Source organism: Eucyclogobius newberryi, unplaced genomic scaffold (assembly GCF_026437365.1).
Source record: "Eucyclogobius newberryi isolate DKJ021-1_F unplaced genomic scaffold, fEucNew1.0.hap1 SCAF_3, whole genome shotgun sequence".
Classification (NCBI taxonomy): Eukaryota; Metazoa; Chordata; class Actinopteri; order Gobiiformes; family Gobiidae; genus Eucyclogobius; species Eucyclogobius newberryi.
In genome coordinates this window covers 27327015-27339514 of record NW_027315945.1, presented here as the reverse complement: position 1 = coordinate 27339514, position 12500 = coordinate 27327015, and the positions used below count along the sequence as shown (strand labels likewise).

General features: G+C 40.3%; 1 protein-coding gene across 2 annotated transcripts in view; it reads left to right on the top strand.

The window, feature by feature from the left end:
* creb5b (cAMP responsive element binding protein 5b) overlaps positions 1 to 12500 on the top strand; it is a 44268-nt gene that overhangs the window by 2271 nt on the left and 29497 nt on the right. For both annotated transcript variants that reach the window (XM_072460457.1, XM_072460456.1), the window contains exons 2-5: positions 3021 to 3098; positions 3945 to 4038; positions 6205 to 6326; positions 8486 to 8649. In XM_072460457.1, the coding sequence (XP_072316558.1) occupies positions 3045 to 3098; positions 3945 to 4038; positions 6205 to 6326; positions 8486 to 8649 (434 nt within the window). In that variant the 5' untranslated portion in view covers positions 3021 to 3044. The remainder of the gene's footprint in view (positions 1 to 3020; positions 3099 to 3944; positions 4039 to 6204; positions 6327 to 8485; positions 8650 to 12500) is intronic.

Genomic DNA, 12500 nt, shown 5'->3' with positions numbered 1-12500 from the left:
TTCGTGCACGCGCGTCTTTGTAACACACTTTGTAACACACTGTCTGTCACTTTTGTCTCCTTTCTGTGCAACAGCTCGTGATGACTTCGCTGCACAGTGTTTGCAACGCGTTGTTTCTCGTTAGTTGCGTGCACGCGTGGTGAGAATAACACAGACATGCTCTCGATTGCGTGCGTTTAAATGCATTGCCATCACTCTCCTCTCACTCCATCGTCGCCTGTTGACTGCTGAAGTTCAACTCGAGCCGAGTCCACATCTACAGTGCACCACCGACACAAGGGCACGCGTGGTCATTGATTCATGCATTCGTGCGCCGCCGCTTTCTCGCCGCACCAGACGTGGACGTGGACGCGGTCCGTGCGCTCCTCCGCTGTCTCCGCTGTCTCTGCACCATTGTCACGCCTGTCCCGTCCCCGGATAGAGCCTTTTAAACCGGCACACGCTGCGTCCTGTCACTGTCCCGCGGCCAAACTATGCGGATCGGAAGGTTCGTTTGGTTTGCAACTGTCCTACCAACTCTCAGTCGTCGTTTGCCGTGTTTATCCGAATTAGAAGTGACCGGCATGACGTCATTCTGCAGCTTTTAGTCGATGTTTGATGAAATGTTGTCGAGACGCGGAGGTTTTTTGCCGCGAGGAGGGTTTGCTGTGCTGACAAGGCATGCTTTGTGACCGCTGCTGCTCGCGTTTAAATCGCTCGCTTTTATTGCGTTTATGTGACACTATCAATAACCACTTGTTTTTTAAGTGAATTCATTGTGGTCTTGTTTTATTCCCTGTCAAGGTTTAATTGGCCGCATCAGTTGTGTAAAGATATGAGTGTGACACATTATAATTATCTTTTGGCAATAGAGACAGATGCACTGCTGTGTTGTGTTGCAATAAACAAAGTCGCAGCATGTTAATCCTTCTTGAAAACTTGATTTGATTCAAAATGTACATGATCTACTGCAATTTTGTTGTTGAAAATAGATAAAACAATAAAAATAAATGGATTGTTCTCTTTTATTCAACAAGATGACTGTATGCCCATGTTTGTCGTGTAGTTTTTTGTAGATTTGTGAGTGGAAATAGACTAAAATCTTTGCTGAGGTTGTTAAATGCGTTTAAAAATAGTTTCTGTGCATCTGGTTTCCTGTTCGTTGCATTTAAAGGATTAAGATAATTGCCCTTTTTATAGGAAGTCCTCCACTGTATGTTCTGTGAATTTGAGTCAGTTTGTATTTTGTTTGCTAAATGTTTGGTTTGAGTGCAGGAGAAGTTGCCTCAGGCGTCGTCGAGTTCATACCCTGAAGTTGTCAAAGTGTAGGTTAAAGTTATAAGGGGCTTTGAATGGCCACAGTTCTTTGTGAGTGCCATAATAACCCCCAAATGCCTTTCCAGCTAAACCCTCTTTTCCTCACCATATTGTTTAAATTGTTCTCTACGACCTACCTGGAGAATTCTCCCCTGCGCCACATGAAATTGAACTCCGCTGCCTAATCCTGCCCCCTCTCACATCAGGATTTAGTTAATGTAAAGTGTAACTAAATTTCCTTTGCAAACCTGAAACTTCTATATCAAAGACAAAAAGCCAAGCGCTGTTTCTGAGGTAAAAGAGCTGCGTATATGTGCCGTTATGGCTCCTCTGAACTTTAGTGACAATTAAAAAGAGTGTTGAATGTGTTGAATCTGTATATTTGACAAAAGTTGATTAGCGTGTAGTGAGATTTGTTTGTTCAGTTTGTGGAAACATTTGTCACAGTCAGCAGTGTCTTACATAAAAACAGCTGTTGTCATGATTCTAAGGAAAAAAGATTGCAACAGATTTTCATCAGCACTTTTTTAACATTTTAAACATTTTGAACATAAGAAATATCGATGCACTGTCCTATATGAAGAACTCCAGGCTGTTTTACCATTTTCATATGGTAAAACAGCCTGTAATTCTATACAATATTATGTCATATTCTGTAAAAGTTCAAGACTATATAGTATTAATACCTGCTCTAATAAATATCTGCTTTTGATTTTAGTATTGATTATCATCTAGGACTTTGTGGACAACCCTGGCATGTAGTTATAACATTCACCTTAAACCTTTCTGGAAAAGCATGATTTGTATGTTGTTTGTTGTGTGACAGCAGAGCAGGTGAGTCCAGGGGCCCTTCTGCAGACGTCGGGCCCCTGTGGTGACAGAAAGCGGGAGCAGAGCTGGGCTTGACACAGAGACCCTGTCCAGACGCAGTTCTGCAGGCTCCATCATGAACTACAGCTTGTTAGGAAAACAGGACTGCCGCGCTAAACACAATATTTGAGTGTTTTGACTGCGCTTGAGGAAATAGTCTGTGCCCATGTAAAAGACACATATACACCCATAATGTATGAAGGCATTCATGGGTGACACGTGACACGCAGCCGGACTCTGATGTAAATCGTTTTGTGTAGGACGTGTGTCAACAGAAACAGTCAGATATTTGAATTTTCTGTTACTATAGACGAGGTTTGTGCCAAGACACATCTGACATATTTAATTGTGTATGTATTGTATTCAGCGGCACTATTTTCTGTCAGTTTTACCATCAGCACACACACACACCGCAGCGACACAACTCAAGCCTTGACTTGTATTGTGCCGGTGAATATGAACAGTTTCCAGATTTGTATTGATTGAAATTATTAACAAAACTGAAATGATTTATGAAATATTGAGTGTAACTTGTATTCATAATCGCATTGTTATCAAATGGCAACAATTCTTTAGGTGATAAAATGACCTCTGTAAACAACAAAATAGCTTGTCCTTTCATGGAAATAATATGCTAATCCTGTAATTTGGACCTCCACAAACATGATCTGAAAAGCATGTGATTCTTGTGTTAGTTTAGCAGTTCATATTAATAATAATAACTAATTTTAAAGCATAAATCAAAATAGCAACGCTTTCCCCAAGTATTCCCAAAATGGTGCGGCCTTACTTTAAAGTAATTTACTAATTATTTTGTCCCGCGAAAGCCAACAACGGTATTGTTTTCCCCACAGTTGTATGAGAAGCTGACCAGAGGGATGAACTCGGACCAGGAAAGGCCGTTTGTGTGCAACGCCCCTGGCTGTTCTCAGGTGAGAGGTCAAAGAGTGCACATCTTTGTATCTGAGAGCGTTACACAGAGGAGGCCACTGGGAACACATAACAGAATACTTTGTGAACTGTAACTCACATACCGTATTTTCGCACCGGCCAAAAATGCATAATAGAGAAGAGAAAAACATACATAAGTCGTACTGGAGTATGAAATGCGGTTGCAAGTGTGAAAATAACAAATCATATCACATATAGTCGCTCCGGAGTATAGGTATAAATATATAAGTATACATTTAAGTATAAGTTGCACTGCGGCCAAAACGATGAAAAAAGGTGCAACTTATAGTCCGGAAAATACGGTAGTCTGTCTTGATAGATTATACAATTTGACTAAATGTGAGTTTGTTGTGGTGTGACTTAGGCCTGATAATCACTATATTGAGTAGCACTTTAATTATAGCTGTTGTATGATTGGAATTCTGTTTCTAATTGGATATTTTCCAGAGCTGTTTCTAATTTCCTTTGAGGATCAGTCAAAATGTAGTTATTGAGTTATTGTTCACTAAATAATACATACATGATCATTTGGGACTCATTATCTATGTTTACATTTTCTTTGCGATAGTTGGAAGATTTTTGTTGTTTACTTAGTTATTTATTGTAAGATGATAAGATCAAGCGACACGAGGGGTTAAATAAGTAACTTTTATGGCTGATTACTCTTTCATTCTGCTATATATTATTATTACAGTTCATGCCTGTACAATTGTTACAGCTTTACTTGATCATTTTGTCAGTGGAGTTTCCATATTATCGCTTATCGTGACATTTCAATGAAGAAAAGGTTTTTGGATCAACAGTGTGTCTTTGTTCCTCCTCAATAGCGGTTCCCCACAGAAGACCATTTGATGATCCACCGACACAAACATGAGATGACCCTAAAGTTCCCTGCCATAAAGAACGACAACATGTTATCAGGTAAGTTATGGCCACAGAGTCGGGATATCTGCAGTACTTTTGCAGGTGTGTGTGCCTCTGACTCACACGCTCAGACACACGTCCATATTATCAACTCGCTTTACAACATGTCTATTCCTCCGCTCTGCCACTTCAGACAGACAGACACCGCAGCCGTTCCAAAACGTCAGAGTATTTCAAGGTTCGGATGGGAAAAAAGGGATATTTGACTCATTTTTAGTTGGAAATAGTATAGTGTGTGAACAAGATTAGGGTAAACTATCAAAATAAGCAATTGAAATACAAGCAATCAAGTTTTTAACGTTTCTCTGCAAAAAAAAATGATTGGCTGCATTTGCTTTAATGTGGTCCCGTTATTTTGGGAGTTGCGGTTACATAAACTGACCAAATTAGCTGTTTGGATTTTGCACTTTTTTGTGATTTCAACATTTAGTTAATATTGTTATCTCTGACTACAGTTGCATAAATTGTGCAGTCCAAGGCCAACCAATAACCTTGCCGTCAAAGACAGAACCGAGCGACAGCCAAGCCACTGAAATTGTACCTTTTTTATTATTTACACTGGGCAGCAGCAGGATTGGATTTTCTAGGCCAGGTCCTCATTGACCTTTGCAGCATCAGAGTTACAATACTCCTGCGTATCATTGTTATACTTTCATAGGCCTTTGAATGAAAGGTGTGACATTGTGGTCATTTTACAGCCGAGGCAATAATGTCTGAACCCACGTCTCTTGAATAATTTTGCCAAAGAACGAAATTTTCACTGGAAAAGATGGCAAGCACGAATACAACACTTTTACACGACTATAGTTTATTCAAGCTGAGGTTCGCAAACTGTTCACACCAGAGAAAATACTTGGCTTTCCGAGTACAAGACAAAATGAAACAAAAGCTGAGGCTAAACCAAGCGTAAACCACAAATAAAGTAGGTCTTACTCAAAAAAACTCAAAAATATACGGTATGCAAACTACATGGTGAACTTTCTTGCTGTGCTACTTTTACAATTTATTCTATGGGAGAAAAATAACCTTTTGCAAGAAATATACTCTTGAATAGAGTATTCAAGCTGTATATTTCTTGAATCAAGAAATTGAATAATGAATAATTAGAAGTATTTAAATTAAACAAAAAACAATTCTAAGCTAAACTCTATGTTAGAAGCATGTTTACCCTCGCATAGCTCGCCCTAAGCTTTTATTGGATGTGAAGTAACACAATTTTGCACAAAATGTCACCCTATGATGACCCTCAATACATAGCTCAGTTTCTATTTTTAGTGCATTACTTTAATAAATATTAAACTGTATTTCACCTTGAAAACACTGTAAATGGAATCAATATAATCTAATAAACATTTTAATTTTGTTTTTCAAGAAAATATTGGCCACAAAAAAATTATTGTTATGTTTTTTATGGATTTTAAATTAGATTAAAATCACAGATAAGTGGTCAGACCTGGACTTAATCACTACTTTACCACAGTTAGATAAAGCCACTTATTAGACCCCACAGCCTTTAACTCATTTAGCTTTGATTATTGTTGATGTTATTTTATGTTTGTCCACTGACCTGATGGTTTTGCAGTTTTTGTTAATAGACATTACCATTCCCAGTCTTACCAGAATCGTCCAACAAAGCCTTAAATTTGCTTCTAACCTTTAAAACAACCCTGATCCTAAAATCACCCTCCACAGTGAAACCTGATCCGTGCGCAGCCCCCACACAAAGTCAAGTTGAACCCTGCAGCTCCACAAACGAGACCCCTCATTTGGCTGTGACTCTGGGCTCCATCACCACAAATAGTTCTGTCAAAAGGGCCATATTTTTGTTTTACATGAATTTGTTTTAAATCTTTGTAAACAGTGAGAGGAAAAGTGCTCACAAATGTTGCTGACGTTTCTTTTGCATAGAAAGAAAGTTTATGGGCGTGAACTTCCCTCAACTAAACTGACCTGGGGTTGACCAGTTTATTTGAATGTAAAAACATGCAATGCTTTAAAACATGTCAAAGTAATCTTAAACCACTATGGTCCCATTGACTCTACTGAATTGTTTGAAAATGTCATCACCCATTTCAAACATTTGCACTCCTCCTGTACATATTTTTTGAAACGATTTGCTAAACGACTGTGTACGGTACTTACTGTGTTTGTAAATGTTTTCAGACCAGACCCCCACACCGACGCGCTTCCTGAAGAACTGTGAGGAGGTGGGGCTCTTCAGCGACCTGGACTGCTCCATTGAACAGGAGTTCTGCAAGGCCCAGGAAGACGAGGACAGTAAACAGGTACGAGCAGAAGAGAAAGACCCCGAGGCTTAAGAAAAAAAAACCTGTTTGAACCCAAAGCCACGGCCACACACAGCGGAGGTCAGACGGTGCAGTCTGTCTTCTGCTGTTATTGAGTGCAGGAAAAGACATACTTCTAAAAGATAAGGGCAGGCACACAATTGGGAGACTTTCACATCATTTTAAATAAATAAATGGATTTATTACTATAAGTCATATTATGCGTGTGTCTGCTGTATTGTTATAATCTCTGACACCGTCGATCTTTATTTTATGTTTTGGACATTTTAAATCGCAACATTGATCTAAAACCTATAAAGACTTATAAATAACAATATTATAATAAATGAGCTGTGTTGCTGCCCCTTTTTCGCCGATTCCTTTGTGTATCACCATTCAAGGAAAACAAAAGAAAAGAGAATAAAGTACAGAGCAGTGGGTGTGTGTGGGAGATTAGGGAAAACTGAATTCTTAGAGGAACGGTCTCTTGAATCCAGGAGAACATTTGAGTGTGGGATACATTTTGCATAATATAAACATAATTCCTTTATATCTATGAAGTATTTTCAGTACATACATATTATTGGTAATACTGGTGGGAAAAAAAGGTTCAGAGGGACGAGAAATCCTGAATCTTGAATGTTGTATATATCTGTGTTTATTCTACAGTGTTTTAATCTGATCCATGTCACTCCTTGACACAATTAGTCTTGTTGACAGAGATCGACAGGCAGGTGAACCTTTGTGACCCTGACAGGTTCGACGCAGAGATCGTGTTCTGCACCTGAGACATCCAACAGCTTCAAAATGCACCGTCAGCGCAGGCGTTTTACTTATTATTACTTAGAAACAGTTTTAGTTGTGAGGCTGAACTCAACTGTTTATTTATAAATTGTGGATTGGCCCCTGAAAGCAGCTTCACCTGAAACATGGGCTCTAGTGAAACCAGCAGCAGACAGAGTTATCTCATGTCTGTGGATGTGTCTCAGGTCAGTGTCTCGCCCCAGGCTAGTGTGGTTTAAGGTCCTGCACTGTCAGCACAGACCTGTCTGGGCAGCTCTGGAGACGACAGAGCTTTACCCGGAGAGGCTTCACTCCACCATTCACACACTTTACTCCTTCAGTGTGTATTTGTTGTTGCTTTTATAACCTGTGCGTATGGCAAGGCAAGTTTATTGGTAGAGTTTGAACGTAATTCAAAATGCTTCACTATCATAAAAGATGCACTCAAATCACAATACGAACAAATAAAAGCATAAATAAGCGTTATACAATTGACTTTAGAGGAGAAGAGTGCAGATACAATTCTTTCTGTCATATGCACAGCTAAAGCAAACAGTTTTTAACAACATTGTGAGAACAGAGGCCTGTCTCACATTCTCAGGAAGACTGTTTCCAGATTTCAGCTGCATAAAACCAAAAATGTTGATTCCCCATGTTTAGTCCTGACTCTGGGCACTAACAATATGGATCTGGTCTTAAAACTAGTGAATGTTTGATATCACGGATGGTGACGACACAAGACACCTGGTGCAACCATGACTTAAGCAAAAAATAATCATACTTCTATAATTCTAAAACACATACAAAAATACCTTTATATAACAAAGACACATCAATATTTCACTTGATGATTTTCTTAAATAATACACTGTATTCATAAATAGTCTGTATCTAGAAACCTTCAGTCAGCATATTTCAACCTTTATTTGCTTAAGGATGTATTTCAAAAAGTACACTAAAAATAATCGTTTGACTAGTCGACTAATCAAAAAAGCATTGCTGAAAATAATCGTGAGTGACAGCCCTAGCCTTTAATGAGTTAATTTGTTTATTAACATAACATAATCCGTGAGATATAGGAACAGACTATGACTATAGACCGACTATAAACGGACTATGAACAGTTAACATTTCATTTACATGAGTGTAACAGGACCTTGTTTTTATGTCAAGTCCACATACAAAGAGAAATGTGGTGTTGATTACGCGCAGCACTCAGGAGAAACATGCAGATGATAATTTATATAGTTTCTCATTATATAGAGAGGTATGGTGCCCAAGGCCAACCGGCCCCAACGCTGCTGTGATGAAACTGCACTTGTGGAAAGAATGTGACAGTCTGACAGTTGCTCACCTTGAACACTGTTTGTCTGCAGAACATCACGCTGCACAGCCAGAACCCGCACGGCCAGGCCCCGCACCAGCCGCCCCACTCACGGATGGGCAACCACGACACCAGCATCGTCATCCAGCAGGCCCTGCCCTCGCCACAGTCCAGCTCGGTCATCACTCAGGCGCCCTCCACAAACCGGCAGATCGGGTGAGTCCCTTACGCCCGTGTTCGAGAGAGAACAGGAAAATAAAACACTTCTTACTGCTCTTTATGACAGGCATTGTGTCATGTGGGTCTGTGTCCCATGGAAACATGATAGTTGGGGGTCTCTCTCACCTCGACAGTGTCACGGCGGTGGCCTGAGGCTGAGCTTGTCCTTTGTGTCCGCGCTGTCATCTGCCTCAGTCTCGAGGGGAATGTCGGGGTTTTGTTACACTTGTGCCGTGTGTGGGTCCTGAGATTCATGTTTGGCTGCTCGTTGAGTATTGTCCCACAGCAGAGCACGCCAAAGTCTCCCAGAGGATACGATGAGGTCATTGTTGAAGCCCCAGCCGTGACTGCTTTTACAACAGTTTTGCGTTTCATGCTCCAAAATAACTCCTTTCACTCCATGGGAAATTTAGTCCAACACTTAGAACAGCCTCTATGTCACTGTCGGGTATTAAGTAACACAATATTATGCAATCACAAAACACACTTGCCAGCGTGGATTCTTGTTTATTTAATGTAGCATTTCACGCCACCAATTTGTCTGTTATTAATAACACAGGTTTAAAATCATACAGTGTGTCTGCCCAGGCTCTTTCCTGTAGAGTGTGTGTGTGTGTGTGTGTGTGTGTGTGTGTGTGCGTGCGTGCGCGCGTGCGTGCGCGCGCGCGTGCGTGCGTGCGTGCGTGTGTGGAGCTTGAGGAGCTGGTGAATATTGGATGGAGCCACATCAGTTAAGCTTGACTGACACTGCTGAGCTCTTTGTCCAGAACAGGGTGGAATTTCATCCCCTTGAAGGAGCAGCAATCACTGCTGTAACAGAGACTTGGCCTGGTCTGCCTCACCTGAATTTACCTGTCATTAAAGCTCTGCTCCTTCCTCCAGCCAAGACGCACCTCTTAATCCAGTTCATGCTTTATGATTTGCTAATTGTCATGTTTTTGTAATTGATACGCATTAAATTGTAGCTTTAGCATCAGACAACACTGAATCCATTTGAATTTAAAAATGAACTGTTACCATAACCACTGACTGGGATATGGCAAAGTGAATGTGATGCATCTGGGTGTTTTCAGAAAAGTCTGGCTCACTATTAACCTTTTCGACTATAATTTGATGTTATAAATTACACTAACACGTGATTTATCAAGTCTTTAAACTATTTTTATGTTTTAATAAAAATCACTCTAGATGTAATGTTAGCCTATAGAAAAGCTCTAATAAGGGCAAATCTAGATGACTGTAATCCTGAATCCGTCTGCCTGGTGCAACTATACTAAACATACAGCATCCAATGAATTAGGATAACAAGTCATTTTCATTGCTCCACAATGTTTACTAAAGAGCTTTGAGGCTTGGAATCAATTAGGATTGGCTTTCCTCAAGTCCATTTACTTTAGGGCTGATCGGGGCCGGCAGCTGTGAAACCTGAGGACCACTCACTCTTTCTCTTTTCTTCTCTCGCTCTCGGCTCCAGTCCCTAAACCAACTCTTCTGGGACCTCCACTGACACAAACCAGTGTTAAAAGGAACAGCCGATTTTAATGTCACAACTGTCATTAACACGCAAAGAGAAACTGGTGTACAACGCTTTCCGAGGATTTCTGCTACAATTTAAAACATCTGGGCCTGGGTGAAACTTATGACATAAATATGCTGGACATTAAGGATGGGCGACATTGACAAAAATGTTTTTTTGGGGATAATTACAATAATATGATAACGATTATCAGATGGGATTTGGCAAAAATGTGCTAAAACATGCTGGAAACATCTTGGCTGTAGTGGAAATTGCACAATGTGTCTAGAATGTAAAATTACCCACCCTATACTCTTTTTTGAAAGATTACAGTGCAAGATGTTTATTGTATGTGTGTAGTCACTTCTCTTTATTATTTTTGTCATATATACTGGGTACTCAATGCTCTAACTTTGCCTATCTTCAACCGAGCCTCTGATACAAACTTAGGTCAATCGCGTGGTTGGAGTTGCAGTTGTAGTTGTTTGATGCAGGTACTCACTTCACATTCTTCTTTATCTATAATCGGGAGACAGATGGATGCACCTGCCTTAACTTAGAACACATTGCAGCGCAGTATGTGGTTAAATAACAGCTTGTCAGTTTATTTGATGTGATTTTCAACACCTGCATATTTCACTGTCTATTAGACATATAATTGTAGACATGACTCCTGGACCCAAAAGCTTGTCGTTTCTTGCTACTGTGAGATACTTTGCAATGTGCCATCGTCTGTGCAATGCATCCTCCGCTTCGCTGTTAGTGCAAAGGAAGTTCATTTATTGGTTTTCATGTATCTAAATGTATATAACCGCTCGTTACTTTTTCACACCTCACGCATTCTCACAACTTGTGGTCCCTGGTGTGGCCCTTAGGAGAAATCACACTCTAAAATGGTTTGACGTTTTACATTCTGGTTTCATGCCGTGCACAAGTAACTTCCTGTGTTTCTTCAGCAAGATTTTGGACATCTGCTGATTCATTTTATTTATTATTTTAATCCCTTTACACCCTGTGATTGTGCTCTTTCATTATACGTTATTAAAGTCATTCCAAACTCTCTTCACTTTACACTGAAAGCACGGCTGTGTAATGAATCATAGTTTAATAGAATCAGCAAATCTTCTTTCAGTTTGGAGCAGAGTTCATATTTCGGAGCAATAATTTGGAATGTTTTGTGTCAAATGGCCAGTCAATATGAGGAAATAAAATTATCATCATATTTTATTTTGACATATTGCCCGACTCTAAGTGAAAGTATTAGTTCAACTTAAAATGTTACTGGTCCATTATGTCATGTTAAGACAACTAAACTACCGGTATGTCCTATTACATGATTAGGACATACTATTATTACAATTTTTTTTTTTACAAATAATTATGAGGTGCAATTTATTGTTTTTCCATTACAAACTTCAATGTTATCCTTTAGTGCGTTGCATAACATTTTCCAAACCTATAATCAAATAAAAAACAGCTGATTTCAACAAGCATTGTGCAAGAAATCACAATAGCCCCTGCGCAGATTTATGGGTGTTCCACGGACAAACTTTGACCTGTTCAACCCAACAAATTCAACAAAACCTCCTTTATTATTGTTTATGATTAGATTGCTTTTAGAAAGTACTGAGAAGGAAAGAGGTCTTTCCCCAGAGCAGGACCTTTGCCAAGTGCCAGAGGTGCCCCGAGTGTTTGCGTATATGCCGATGTTTGACAGGATTAACACAAGTATATGATCAGATTAATTACAGGCGAAAGCAAAGGAAGTCCATCTGACCTGAATTAAGATGAGCTCATTGTGTAGTGCAGCGGGTTTAACAGTGCGCCTGTCGAGGAACGCCCAGTCTCTGTTCCCTCTTCATTCCAGCGGGACTGTGTCATCCCTGCCCCGCGGCCACCACACATGCAGGAGCGAGTGTGGAAACAGGGGATCAGAGGGACAGATGGAGGAGAGGAAGAGAGGAAGAGAGGAGGAAATGAGGGATCAGGACAATGCAGAGGAGAAGGGCAGGCATCAGATGTGGATGTGGAGGAGACTGGGCTTGAGACTGAGCGGATACAGGACGAATGAAAACACGGAGGTAAAGGATGGATCGTGTTTGGACGAGCGCGTAGTTAAAGGTGCACTATGTCATTTTTCAGGGAGAGGGTCCGCCACCGTCTTGTCTCCACGGAGATGTTTTTGCTTTGCCCGGAATGTGCCGCAGTAACTTATGGATATTGCATTTGTACAATCGCTGATGTTGCATTTGCTAAAAATACATGAATTCTCAGTCTTTGTGGGCTCGCCACTCCACAGATCTGACCTGTAACTTGCTTGCCATATGCTGGT